Here is a 14472-nt window from a genome sequence, read left to right as displayed (position 1 = left end):
CAGGAGTTTCCTCCAGAGTCCCCACCTCGGTCCAGGGGCCCAAGGACTTGGGCCACCCTCCACTGCTTTCCCAGGCACAGAAGCAGGGAGCTAGATTGGAAGTGGCGCAGGCAGGAATCGAGCCTGCACCTATATGGGATGCTGGCGCTGCAGGCGGAAGCCCAAACCTCCACACCACAGCACCGGCCCTTTTCTTGGTTTCTTATAGCTACCTTGTGTTAAGTTAAGAAAGGTCTTGTTGCAGGCATTTGGTGTGGTTAGGATGCTGCTTTAGATGCCTACATTCTATACAGGTGTACCTGGGTTCTCCCCCAATTTCAGCTTCCTGCTAATGTATACCCTAGGAGGCAGCAGGCGATAGTTCAAGTGTTTGGGTCCCTACTACCAATGGGAGACCTGGATTGAGATCCTGGCTCCTCATTTCATTCCTGACCCAGCCCAACTGTTAGGAGCATATGGGGAGTGAACCAGCAGCTGGGAGATCCCTGTCTGACTGTCTCACTGCCTTTGAAATAAAGTAAATGAATGACTTTTTAACAGTTACAGGAAATCTCTATATTCCTGTTTTTCTAAATTTTTTTGTAATGATTATACTAAGGTACTTCAAAAAAGTTTGTGGAAAAGTGAAATTAAAAGATAAGTTTAATGGCCAACATGAGATACCACCTCACTCCAGTTAGACTTGCAAAAAGACAAGGATGTGGGGAAGACGGAGCTCTTCCACATCACTGGTGACAGTCATTGTGGAAACCAGTATGGAGTTTCCCCAAAAAACTGAAAAATGGAGTTTCCATAGGATTCAGTATCTCCTTCCTGGATATGCATTCCAGAGAAATGAAATCCATCTGCTGAAGAGACGTCTGCACACCCATGTTTGTTGCAGCTCTGTGCACAACAGCCAAGAAACGGAAACGAAGTCCTCTGCTGAATGGATGAAGGAGATGCAGTACATAATCCAGGTTGAATTCTACTCAGCCTTAAAAAGGCTGAGATCTTAACATTTACAACAGGGATGGAATTGGAGGTCATTTTGTTAAGAGAAATAAGCCAAGCACAGGAAGGTAAAAATGACATGATCCCACTCACATGTGGAATCTAAAAGGGAAAAAAAGGCATTCTTGTAGAAATTATAAACATAGCAGTGGTTACCAGAGCTGACAAGGAAGGGAAGAAATGGGAAAGTTTTGTGAATGCTAGGAATAAGAAATTTTGAGTTTCTATTACACACTAGGATGAATATAGATAATGTTAAGGTACTGCAGCTTTCTCTATCTAAAAAACCTAGAAAATAGAAAAAGAAAAAAAGTTTTAAAATAAGCATGCTTTGCACAAGAGGAAGAGAACAATGTCAGATTCTATATAAATATCTAAATTTGGCCAGTGCCGTGGCTCACTAGGCTAATCCTCCACCTGTGGCATCGGCACCCTGGGTTCTAGTCCCGGTCGGGGCGCCAGATTCTGTCCCGGTTGCCCCTCTTCCAGTCCAGCTCTCTGCTGTGGCCCGGGAGTGCAGTGAAGGATGGCCCAGGTGCTTGGGCCCTGCACCTGGAGGAGGAAGCAGCTCTGGCCGTTGCAGCCATCTGGGGAGTGAACCATCAGATGGAAGACCTCTCTCTCTCTCTCTCTCTCTCTCTCTCTCTGCCTCTCCTCTCTCTGTGTTACTCTGACTTACAGGTAAATAAATAAATCTTAAAAAATAATAATAATAATCTCTTGACTCTTCCAGAGGCTTCCACAGCTGACTGCTCATCTCCTCCAGTGCCAGGTTTTTGTCTTCCATGAGAGCTATTTGAAGAAAGTCTCCCCAGGATTGATCTCAAACTGCTGTCACCCTAGAGAGGGGATTAAAAAATGGACAAGCTGAGCAGGTATAGATGGCCACAAGTCAACTTACAGCTTTCAAAAATCTCTATCACAGACCTATTGTGAGTACAGACAAGGAGAGTTCTCCAAATGTTTCACTGTGTGACTTTGTCATGGACTGAATTGTGTTCTCCTATAAAATTCTTATGCTGAAGTCATAACCCTCAGAGCTTCACTGTTTTTGACATAGGACCCTTGAAGAGGTAACTGAGGGGAAATGAGGTCATATGAGTGGACTCCTATTTTATATAACTAGTGTACTTGAAGGCAGACACCAAGCACACTTGCACACAGACGGAAGGACAGCCATGTGGGGACACAGCTGGGAGGGAGTCCTCTGAAAGCCAATGGGAAGGGGCTCCAAAGAAACCCACCTTGCCAGCACCTTCAGCCTCAGAACCCTGAGACAGTTCTGTTGTTCAGACCACCCAGTGTGTGGTGTTTTGTTGTGGCAGCATGAGCAGGGTAATTAATGCAGACGCCTCTTCAGCTGGAGCCTGGCATTTGGGGGCCAGTCTTCTCATGGACTTGGTGCCTGCCTTCTCCTAGCTTCCCTCAGGAAGTCCATGAGAGCTCCTGGGCGCAGTGTCCTGTTCTCTCTGGGCTGCTGTCATGAAGTACTGTTGACTGGGAGGTTTACAGATGATAACAGCTCACTGTTCACGGTGCTGGGGGCTGAGAGATCCAAAATCAAGGTCTGTGCAGACGCAGGCTCTGTGCGGTCTACTTCCAACTCCATGGGCGGGGCCTTCTTGCTGTGTCCGCACACAGAAGGAAGAAAATCAGCTCACTCAGGCATCTTTTATGATCGTATTCATCCCATTCATGAGGACTCTGAATTAGGTTTCAACATTGGAATCTGGGAGCGGTGCACAAGCATTCAGACCACAGCTGGAGTGGAAGCCAAGGGAGCTGGTGTCTCCCACCCCCTCACTGCACACACTTGCCTGCCAGTCTCAGTCTTAGAAAAGACACTTTGTTTTCTTAGTGCTTTTGGTGGAAGCTCGCAGCCGGGAGAAGGTAGATCACTCCTGTACATTTTAGGCTCACATCAAACACTTGCTTCATTCCCCACCAGCCTCTTCTATGAGAAAACTGAGCACATCACTCACATGGTTTCCATGGATTTCACAGCCCATCCCCACCTTGGAACCTTTTTTTCCCCAAGTCAACAAGTTATGTCCCCATTTCCTTCTTCCCATCCCTACTTCCTTCTTACTCCTTTAATCTTGGATTAATGTTATACATAAAAGAACAAAGCATTAATCTCGGCTTCACCATAGGTGGTGAGAACATAGTTTCTTTTTAGGCGTTTTTCAAAGTAAAAGATAAGGAACATGCTAACAGTATAATTAAAGATAAAAATAAAAGGGAACTTAAATAGATTTGAATTCCTATGAGATGGGTCCCTGGGAGACTTTTCATTAAGGTCTAATTTCTGACAGTCACTGATAAGGAAGGCTAGCTCATCTTTTCCATTCCTGGGATGTGATTTTTAGAAAGAGCTGGAAGGGATTTTTAAGGGTAGGGAGCCCAATGTTCTCAATATGTATGGGCAGAACCTGTCCTGATTCCTTTCTCCCTGGAGTGGAAGGTGGTTGGGGGTGGGCATGGCTTGCTTTGTAATCGAAAAAAGTACTAAAGGCTTTTCTGTGGGAAGAAATCCAACAGAGGGCTGAGTCTTCCCTGGATGACCCCGTAAGCCAAAGGTGAGATAACAGTGGAAGAGGACACAGGTTTGGAAGTAGGGTTAGGAGGGCGGTGAAGTGGCTAAAGAACAGAAAACAAGCTTGAGACCTGGCTGTTCTGTTTCCAGTTCAGCTTCCTGTTAATGAACCTAGGAGGGCAGATGATGGCCCAAGTACTTGGATCGCTATCACCAACAAGCGAGAGCCAGGTGGAGTTACAGACCCCTGGCTTTAGCCTGGACAAGTCTCAGCTGTTATAGCTGTTACATTGGTATAAACCAGTGAATAGCAGCTCACTATCTCTCCTTCTGTCAATCTGCCTTTCAGAAAAATACATATTTTAAAGCAATTTATGTAGATTGAGGTGTGGATATCACTTAGATATAGAAATATACACACACAAGCAGGCAGTGAGTTTCCTACATTGTGACTTGCTGATTTTGTCCCGTATCTCTGCACCTTTCTGAGGAAGGTGGAAAGCCTACGTCTTGGCAGGGCTCTAGAATGTAACTTTCATAGTGGAATTTGTGCTACTTAATGCTACACATACTAAGAATAAAGTTTTAATTTTTTTTAATTTCAAGAAGTCTATTTGCTAGAACTGAAATTGTATGTGGACAAGAACCATTCTGAATTCATGTTCTGAAAGAACCTATCATCATTTTGGTATAAGTTATTATACAGCATCCTTTTGTGAATTTTAAAAATAATATTTGATTAGAAGTAAGCTGTATCTGAAATGAACAAATTAAAAACTATACCTCAAGCATAGATCAGCTGAATTTACTAAGTTAATCTAAACATCATGTTAGTGGCAAATTAACCAATAAGGCCAAATAGAGAACTGTTCAGATAGTATCAAATGAGTAAAACAACAAAAGAGTTTTTCCAAAGATTTATTGAAGCAGAAACAAGTTGATCAGGTACTTGCTGGAAAAAAGCAGTTTTGATGGTATTCAAAAATACTTTTTAAAAAGTATTCCAGCACAAGACTTCTTCGTAAACTAGATCATGTTGTAAACTTTTTTCTAAATCTTTTTGGAGTGTCTGTTGTTAAGAACTAGAGCTTATTCCTATTACAAATCTATCTTGCGCTCCTGAAAAACTGCAGAAAGGCACTTGAAAGCTGTTTCTTTAAGATATGCATTTCTTTTTTTTTAGTCTTGCTGGTAATACATGGCTGCACAGGATGTGCTTGATTTTCACTCAAGGTCATCGTGATGCTGAGAAGTTTCGTTGATAACCTGTTAAAAAAAAAAAAAAAACAAAATTCAAATCAAGTATATACTACATGCTGAAGATTTAATTATCCCATTAGTGATGGCAAGGAAAATCCTACTAATCCTGTTGAATTTATTGTGCAAGCTAGAAGGTTACATAGCCAGGGTTACATCTGGGGAGTGGTGTAGGGGGCGGCAGGAGACATGTGCAAGACACTATTCACCTGCAGGCAAAGTAAATATTCAATGGAATGTGATTTATAAAAAGAAAAATTTATCAAAAGCTAATATTTATGACAGATGCTACAATAATCCTATGTAGTCATGTTTATAAGCTATAAAGACATCAAAATGTATACCAAGTACATTTCAAATCTACATGCAAGACAAGATTTCACAAAGATCGCAATAAATTACAATCATCTCTTTCCTGGCATGGAGAGGTAACAAAATACTAATTGGTCAGATGGCACATCCTTATACTGTGTAGATGGATTTAAGAGTGCCTGGGAGACAGACAGTAGAAGGCTGTATGTCCAGGATCAAAATGCTTCTTATGTTGGGGTAGTCGAGTGAAGCTTGTCTAGGGAGTAACAGAATGAACTTTCATCCCATTTCAGATGACATGCCATTGCAAATCACTAATTTGGGAGTGAGTGCAGCAAGAAGATTGCTATTCCACCTTCATATCTGAGAGCCAAATAATTAGTTGTCTAATTAGCTGGAAGAAGTAGTCTGCTTTAAAAAAAAAAAAAAAAAAAGACAGAAGAGAAACCAGAACCCCTCAAATTAGCTTGCTGTATCTGATATGCAGATTTATTGACTTAAAAGGATATCAAAGCCTGTCTGAATTTATCCATTTTTTATTTAAAAGATACCAACCTGTCCATCTCTGGTCTCAACTGTCTTAATCAGAAGTGTCCTTTTTGAGTGGGTGTCAACCAGAGGGAGTGATTCCAGATTAGTTTCTGAAGAAAGAAATAGGCCAAAAATGAAATTACAGAACAAGTACCCATTTAACTCAAAGAATTACTTCTTTTTACAATTGTTTAAAGTGCTACTCCCAAAACAATTCCAAAGGTTACTGTCTATTTGAAAACCCAGTACCTAACACTGAGTTAGTATCAGGGTAAGATAATACTTCACTGTGACTCCATCAGGAAAAAATAAAATGGAGTTTACATTTAATCTGAAGCACAGAATGCAAGAAAAAATTTGGGTTTGAAAGTCAAGGATTTTTTTTAGCATTTTCTCTTGTGTAGCATTTCCCAGGTATGATTAAACAAATGAGTGCTTTACCATAAATAGAATGGGTTACAAGCTGCTGAAATTTTTCATAAAATGAAATAAAATGCTTACCCCTCAGGTTCAGAGAAGAAAAGTTTGGAAGAGGCAGAGAAATCCTACAAAAAAAATGAAGAGAAATAGTAAACTTGTTGCAAAAACTTCAACAAGGAACAAAGTTATATACTGCTTTTTATCGAAAATTTACTCTTGTAATGTAGAAGTTAGAAATCTGTTGCAGATGCATTTATCCAGGATTGGGCTACTTTTGTAGTTAAAACATTTTACTCCATAGGGGCATGAGCTGGAAAAGTATAGGCCTTGATAGAGTTGTGGGTTCAAGTCCTAGCTGTGCTACTGACTGACTAGGGCGAGTTGCTCTCCCTGAGCCTCATCTATACAAAATGGAAAGGAGCTACCTTGAAGAATTGTTGGAAAGACAACATGAGATAATGTATAGAAGAGAACAGCAAAACTGTCTTTCCAATGGCAACTTTTAATTCACGCATCCAAAAGTCTGCGCTCCGTACCTGCTCTCTTCGCCTTCCAGCAGCTTCCTGTAGGTGGCGATCTCAATGTCCAGAGCCATCTTGACATTGAGCAGGTCTTGGTACTCGCGAAGGTGGCGAGCCATTTCTTCCTTCATGTTCTGAATCTCATCCTGCAGGCGGCCAATAGTGTCTTGGTAATTAGCAGCTTCAACAGCAAAGTTCTCTTCCATTTCACGCATCTGGCGTTCCAGGGACTCGTTCTGGAGGAGGTGAGAAAGGCTTCAATGTTATTTCCTAGAAAAATCCGGCTATTTCCAGAACCATGTACAGATCATTTGCCATGTTTTTCTGAAGTGGCAAATGGTGACCACTGTAATCTTAGATGGAGAATATTAAGTACCATATCCCTCTACTAGAATTAATGATATAAGAGTGGTCTTCAAAAGTTCATGGAAAATGTGTATTATGAAAAACCATGCATGGATTTCAAAAGTTTATGCATCAAAAACTCACCCCCAAAAAAGGAAACACTTACCTTTTAATTCTATTTTCCATGAAACTTTTGAAGTTCCCCTAAATGTAAGCTAAAACCTTCAAGATCTCCATCTACTGCTTTTTGAGTCTTTCTTGATAACTCATTTTCTTTGGTGTGTCATATTTTTTTCATTTAAAATTTTGTTTCAGATATCACTGTTAGTTTGGTCAGTAGAATGGGCCCGAGCTCATTCTTTTCACTCTTGCATTGTCGTGTGGTACTCACAGTTCCTTTAAGCGCATCCACTTCGCAGGTGAGGGACTGCACCTGTCTGCGGTACTCATTTGACTCCTGCTTTGCCTGGCGCAGGGCATCGTTGTTCCGGTTGGCAGCCTCAGAGAGGTCAGCAAACTGTTGGAAAGACATCAGTAATGTAGACTGCCCACATTCAAGAGATCACACCATTCTGCCCCACTGTCTACACTTAAAGCAGAGAAAGAGCAGTGGAATGCTGATGCTGACAGTTTCAAACAGAATTCATTTGTACTTTTTTAAAAATGGTGAAGGTCAAGTGCAAAGTTTTGAGGTTTTCTTTGAAGTAGGTGGAGGAAGATTAGCAGAAAGGGAAGCTGCTAGACTACAGGAAGTGATGTGAGCAGTAGGGAGGCCGCAGCAACAAAATTTGAATAAGTGAAAGCCAACTTTTTTTTTTCTTTTTTTTTTTATTTTTATTTATTTATTTATTTATTTTTTTTGACAGGCAGAGTGGACAGTGAGAGAGAGAGACAGGGAGAAAGGTCTTCCTTTTGCCGTTGGTTCACCCTCCAATGGCTGCCGCGGTCGGCACGCTGCGGCCGGCTCGCTGCGCTGATCCGATGGCAGGAGCCAGGAGCCAGGTGCTTTTCCTGGTCTCCCATGGGGTGCAGGGCCCAAGCACCTGGGCCATCCTCCACTGCACTCCCTGGCCACAGCAGAGGGCTGGCCTGGAAGAGGGGCAACCGGGACAGAATCCGGCGCCCCGACCGGGACTAGAACCCGGTGTGCCGGCGCCGCAAGGTGGAGGATTAGCCTAGTGAGCCGCGGCGCCGGCCGAAAGCCAACTTTTGATTGGAGCTAAAATCTATCTAGGAATTACCGGCAGGTGCAGTATTTCCAGATCGAAAAAATACTTTTCTTTTGTTCTGACCACACTGCCTCATTGCATACCTTGGACTTGTACCATTCTTCTGCCTCCTGGAGGTTCTTGGCAGCCACACTTTCGTACTGCTGACGTACGTCACGCAGGGCAGCTGTGAGGTCAGGCTTGGAGACATCCACGTCGATCTGGACATGCTGTTCCTGGATCTGGGCCTGCAGCTCCTGGATTTCCTGAGAAAAGGACAGACGGGAGGTCAGCCGTGCCAGCTCCGACAGCAGCTCTGCCCTCACTGACTCTCTAAAGGCTGCTCCGCTTACCTCATCGTGCAGTTTCTTCAAAAAGGCAATCTCTTCCTGCAAGGATTCCACTTTACGTTCAAGGTCAAGACGTGCCAAAGAAGCATTGTCAACGTCCTGTTTTCAAAAGAGAAAAGACAGGGCATGGGGGACGCTGATGCGTAGGTTTAGCTCACTCATTCTTTTGAAATTAACCATACATATCCCGTCTGGTCTCCTTACTGTGGAAAACATGGTTGATAAATTTCATGATCCTCAAATAAGTTTACAAGTCACTTAGTACTATGCTATGTTGTATGCTTTTTGAGTTTGAATTTGGACCCACTGTGCTGTACTCATGGTGCCTAATAGCCAATTTAAAATAGATAAATGTATGCCAACATTGTAAGCTGCACTCTATTATTACTGAGCCCATATTTTGCCAGTAAGGCTTTATTATTTTTTTAATCTAGAAAATCAATGCCATAGCATTTTCAAAACTTTTTTTTGTAATTTCTTGCAATAACATGATAATAGAAGTAAATTGGACTCTACAATTTCATGTCCATAAGAGTACATGTAGAGAAGAAGTTTCAGCACAGGGCAAGTAAGTGCTTGGCTGAGCAGTTAAGATGCCCGTCCATGGCTGGCGCCGTGGCTCACTAGGCTAATCCTTCGCCTAGCGGCGCCGGCACACCGGGTTCTAGTCCCGGTTGGGGGCGCCAGATTCTGTCCCTGTTGCTCCTCTTCCAGGCCAGCTCTCTGCTGGGACCAGGGAATGCAGTGGAGGATGGCCTAAGTGCTTGGGCCCTGCACCCGCATGGGAGACCAGGAAAAGCACCTGGCTCCTGCCATCGGATCAGCACGATGCGCCGGCGCCGGCGGCGGCGGCCATTGGAGGATGAACCAATGGCAAAAGGAAGACCTTTCTCTCTGACTCTTTCTCTCTCTCTCTCACTGTCCACTCTGCCCGCCCTGTGTCCCGTGTCCCATATCAGAGTGGCTGGGCTGAAAACTCGCTGGGCTGAACACTCGCCACTGGCTCTTGACTCCAGTTTGCTGCTAATGGGAGGCAGCAGTAATGGTGCAGAATAAGTGGGTTCCTGCTGCTCGTGTGGAAACCCTGAAATGAGTTCCCAGCTCCCAGCGTCAGCCAGGGCCAGCCCTGGCCATTCAGGGGATTTGGGGAGTGAACTAAGGGATGGGAATTCTCTCCCTCTCCCTCCCTGTCTCTCAAATTAATTAATTTTTAAAAAGTTTTGGCATATCTGTAAGTTCTTTTTCTTTCTTCAAAGCAACTACATGGTTAATTGCAAGGCTAGATTTATACCAAGTAGCCACCCAATGCTGAATTCAGGGTGTGCCTTCACAAAGGTGCAGTTTAGGCAATTAAGGAATAGAAATTTGAACTATATTCGCTTTGCTTTCTCTGGTGGACTATTCTGAAACTCCCTGACTTGTCCTTTAAGGGCGTGTCCGTCTTTGTACTTGCCCGGTGTTGATTCAGTTCCTTAACCTGTTTCAGAATGGTCAAATGCTTGCATGTAAGAATCTTTGCAGCTCTTGCTCTCCTTCTACATTCCAATTAAAAATGTGTGATCTTGCAGTTAGGATTTCATTTCCACTCAAGGGAATGTGCTAAGTTAGGTCCTTATACCCCTTCTCTTATAAGCAACTACATTTGGGGTCCAGTTTACAGTTTTCTAGTCTTAAAATGTTGAGACACTTCTAAAACCATCATGCAAAAGTGAATAAGGAGTGAGTGATAATAAAAAGACCCAACTTGGAAAAAATTAGTGTTTTTGCTTCTTGTTAAGCACAGGAAAATATAGATATTTTACTTCTTATATCATTGAAGAGAATGAGGATTTTTTCCCTTATTTTTTTCCTCAACGGGGGATCTATTATATCATGTTATGGGGGTAAAAATCAGGAACAGTGATCAGAGGCAGCAACCACACATTGCTGTGTTTCGATTAATGAGGCAAATCTTCAAAATGTTATCCTAGACTGTTCACCTGAGTGTGTTTGGTAGCCAACCCCAGTGAATGTTCCAGAGAACCAAGCCATGATGGGGATCTTCCTGTTTTAGGATTCCAATTGTAAGTTAAAATTCCTTTAAGTCCATCTAACTTTAGAGCCAAAAAAAAAAAAAAAAAAAAACACTCTGCAGTTATTTTTGTTGATGGAGATAGTGTCAAAGACCCCCATACAGGTCTTTCAAAACACAAAGAATGACTGTAGCGTGTGCAAGGTTTCACATCGCAGCCTTCCCAAGTCTGGGCCAGAGAGTAGGTAGCTGATGTTGGCAAATACTTCTGTCCAATGAGAACTGTGCTTACATCACTACATTCTCAATGAGAATGTAGCCTGCAGCAAAGCTGTTCTGGGAACACAAAGACTCCTATTATGTCTGTCTAGGGCCACCACATTTGCCAGCACGTCTGTATCTACATTCCTGGTGAAGCCCATGGGAACCACTAACACCCTTCAGCTGAGCGCGCAGATGGCTGTGCCTAGTGATAACTTCCACCTAACTTGAACGCCACAATAGACTTGCAGAGCAGGGAAGCAGCCTACTGGCTGCATGCCAGCGTCTCATCCTCCAACACATTTTACATTGGAAGCCACAGGGCCTAACTGCGCTTTTTGTGGCCTTGTAAAAAGTCAACCAGCTTGGCTTTAGCAAACCAGAATCTAAGCCAAACTGTAACTGTTCGCAATCCGAATGTTAATGTGTTGCAAAAATGATATGAAAAAATATGTCTTGGGGGGAAAATAACTGTTGAAACAAAACAAAACAAAAAAGTATAAAAGACTTTATGTCCTAAGCAACTAAGGAAATCATTCAAGGGTTTTTTTTACTGAGAGGCTCTAAGCCGTGGTCTTGCCGCCGCTAGGGGGCTTTGCGCACAGATGTGAAGTTTTGCGCTTATAGACTGAAAAGTTAGAAACTTTGAGAGCGGGCCGGCGGGGTGGCTGGGTGTGGCCCTGAGGCCGCCTTGGGGGGGGGGGGGGAGGGAGTCCACAAACCTGTCTGAAAGACTGCAGGGTGCTCTCGGCTTCCTCTCTCTGCAGCATCTCCTCCTGCAACCTGAAAACAATTGCTCGTCAGCCAAAGAGGAACCGGGAAACCGCCGGGGGCGGGGCGGCCACACCCAGCCACCACGTCGCCCGACCGCGAGTCGCGAGTCCCGAGCCGCGAGCCGCGAGCCACGAGCCACGGCGCCACCCCAGCGGGCAGCAGACGAGCGACCGCAGCCTTCGGCACCACTCTCCCCGGCGGGTTTTCGCGGGACCTGGGGCGGCCCGGCGTGGAAAGGCGATGCCAGTGGCAGCCGCCGCCCCGCCCCTGGGGACCCTCGGCCATCCCTTTGTCTTGCTTCCTCCGCAGCCTCCCCCTCCTCCTCCCGCCTGGGGACTGGCAGCGTGCCAGCAGGGGCCGGGAAACTTTCTGAAAGTTTGGGCCCGTCGCTTCGGTCGTGCCCAAGGGCCTTCGAGCACGCACAAAGCGGTCGTTTTAAGAAATCTCTTAACTTGAAACGGACCTACTTGGGTTATGGGTAAGGGAAATGCTAACCGCACGGCTCGGGTTCAGGGCGGGGCTGCGCCGCCGCAGCCACATTGCCGCGCCCCTGCAGTCCCCTAGGCTGCAGCCGCCCCGGCCAACGCCCCAAGGGCGTGGCAGCCCTCTCGGGGGGGCCCGGTCCCAGCTCCCTCCCGGGGCCCCGCAAGCCTTACTTCTCCCGGAGCCGCATGATGTCTTCGGCCAGGTTGTCGCGCTCCACCTCGACGCGGGCCTTGTCGTTGGTGAGCTGGTCCACCTGCCGGCGCAGCTCCCGCATCTCCTCCTCGTAGAGGTCCCCCAGGCGGGACTTGCCCTGGCCCTTGAGTTGCTCGAGCTCGGCCAGAAGGATCTTGTTCTGCTGTTCCAGGAAGCGCACCTTGTCGATGTAGTTGGCGAAGCGGTCATTCAGCTCCTGCAGCTCCACCTTCTCGTTGGTGCGGGTGTTCCTGAACTCGGTGTTGATGGCGTCGGCCAGGGAGAAATCCACCGAGTCCTGCAGCAGCCGCACGCCGGGCACACTGCTCCGCAGGCGCCCCGCCGAGGAGCGCGTGACGTACGCGGTCCCCGACCCCGAGGAGAAGAGGCTGCGGCTGTTGGTGGGGCGCAGCGCGCTGCCCAGGCTGTAGGTGCGGGTGGACGTGGTCACGTAGCTCCGGCTGGAGCTCGGCCGGCTGGCGGTGCCCGGGCCGCCGAACATCCTGCGGTAGGAGGACGAGGACACGGACCTAGTGGACATGGCTGCAAAGGGCGGTGGTGGGCTGGGCGGCTGCGGCGGCGCGGACGGGCTCCGAGAAGAGAGCGAGGGCGCGGTGGGTGTGGGCGGTGGAAGCGCTGCTGCGTCTCTGGCGCGGGGACCTCGGAGCGAGAGTGGCAGAGGACGGGACCCCGTCGAGGGCGCTGTTTTTATAACCCGGTTAGGAAAGAGGGTCCCCTCCCACTGCCATCCTAGCCGCCGTGAGCGCCAGCCAATGGGGACCCGGCGAGAAGTGGGAAGGGTGGGCCGGGGCTTGGGGCGGGGGCGCCCTGGAGCCTTCCCAGTCTGAGGCTCTGGCCTGGGCCACGTCCCGTTACTTCGTGGGCTGGGCTGGGCTACGCTGAGACTTTCTGGGGCTTTCCTCAGGATGGCCGGAACTCTTTTTCATCCCAGGATGTTAATGAAGGCGGGGTTGCGCCGTGGTGGGTGTGGGGATCCGCTTGGATCTGGACCAAAAGGGTCCCGGGCACCCGGCCCAGGGGGCGTGGGAGGAGGCGCGCGGGCGGGAGCGGTGCGTGGCGCCTGGATTGCTGCGGTTTGGGAGCCTCTGGATGGGGAGACCTGCGGGCAAGGGGCATGAACAGGGGGAGTAAGGGATCCAGCAGATCGCCAGGCGCGGAGGAGAAAGAGACAAAGAGCGCCCGAGATTGGAGCGCGGGGTGGGGGCGCACACAGCCAGAGACGCAGCGCGGGGCTTCGCGCAGCCTCGGGCACCGCCTGTTTGCAAGGGCGGGCTCCTCTGCGCGCGACGCTTCTCAGTGTGTCCTCTTTAGGGGGCTCCGGCCCGGTCTCGTCCAGGGACTCAGGGGCTCAGTCCAGCTTGGGACGGCCGAGCTGCGAGGCGGCGGCCGAGGGAAGCCCAGGGGAGAAGGGTGGGGTCGCTGAGTCACGGGCGGTGACTCACAGCACCCCGCCGAGGGGTAGGGCACCTAGCGGTTCAGGGGAAACCGTTAGACGAGCTTGACTCAAGTTTCCGCGGGCCCCGCGCGCACTTATCGCTCCAATCTCCACTGATTTGGAGCTGGGCCTCCGCTTTGATGTGTGCGGCCCGGGCTGGGGGCACAAGAGCGCCCCTAAGTTTTTCAGAACTCGCCGAAGTCTGGCTTTGCTCCCAGGCTGCGAACTTCTCGCTCGTGAGAAACTTCTGCAGCCCTTGGAGCGTCACCAGGCATGGGTCTGGGCGCTCTTGAAGGCGCTGGTTGAAGACCTGGCTTTGCACGGTTCCCTGCCGCCCTCGCCCGCCCGGGCTCCTTTCGTCCGCCCCCTTCCTCCCCCCGCCCCTACTGTGAGGCCACACCCGACTCTGAACAGGATCTCGAAGTTCTGGGTGAAAGAGGAAACTCGAGTCCGTAGTTGCACAACCGAATTCAGTGCTCACCAGTTTTTCTGCGGGTGGAAGTCGTTATAGGTGACGTGGGAGCCAATGAAAGAATTAATTAGGCGCTGCTTAAAAACTCCACTTTGACTCGTGAGTTCAAGTGAAAGGCAATTATACAACTCAAATGACCGAATGTATGTGTTAATTTTAGCGATGCATAGTGCAGGGTTCCAGTGCATTGTTCGGGAAATGTCTCAGGTCCTGTTTTCCAGAGGAATTCGTGGGATTGGACTTGGAGCTGGGGAAGCCTTTTGTCTAGAGGACAAAAAAAAACTTGGAGATCAGGACACGGAGGGAATGTTCCGATGTAGCCGCTTTAACCTCTCTGGGGAAACCGC

The 14472-nt window shown here is 47.6% G+C and overlaps 2 protein-coding genes across 2 annotated transcripts in view; one reads left to right on the top strand and one right to left on the bottom strand.

The window, feature by feature from the left end:
* Positions 1-4431: 4431 nt before the first annotated feature.
* Positions 4432-12881, bottom strand: VIM (vimentin). Its single transcript, XM_002717420.6, has 9 exons — positions 12176-12881; positions 11468-11528; positions 8477-8572; positions 8228-8389; positions 7307-7432; positions 6586-6806; positions 6131-6174; positions 5654-5739; positions 4432-4795 (listed from the first exon to the last, which is right to left on the bottom strand). The coding sequence occupies exons 1-9, from the start codon at positions 12736-12738 to the stop codon at positions 4754-4756; spliced, it is 1401 nt and encodes a 466-aa protein (XP_002717466.1). The 5' UTR covers positions 12739-12881; the 3' UTR covers positions 4432-4753.
* Positions 11883-14472, top strand: part of TRDMT1 (tRNA aspartic acid methyltransferase 1) — an 85838-nt gene continuing 83248 nt past the window's right edge. The window contains exon 1 of the mRNA XM_089311494.1: positions 11883-11997. Within this exon, the coding sequence (XP_089167620.1) occupies positions 11994-11997 (4 nt within the window). The 5' untranslated portion in view covers positions 11883-11993. The remainder of the gene's footprint in view (positions 11998-14472) is intronic.

The sequence above is a fragment of the Oryctolagus cuniculus genome, chromosome 13 (genome assembly GCF_051225735.1).
Source record: "Oryctolagus cuniculus isolate XC-2025 breed Fujian yellow rabbit chromosome 13, ASM5122573v1, whole genome shotgun sequence".
Taxonomy (NCBI): Eukaryota; Metazoa; Chordata; class Mammalia; order Lagomorpha; family Leporidae; genus Oryctolagus; species Oryctolagus cuniculus.
Note: the sequence above shows the minus strand (reverse complement) of the source record. Positions and strands in the feature narration are given on the sequence as shown.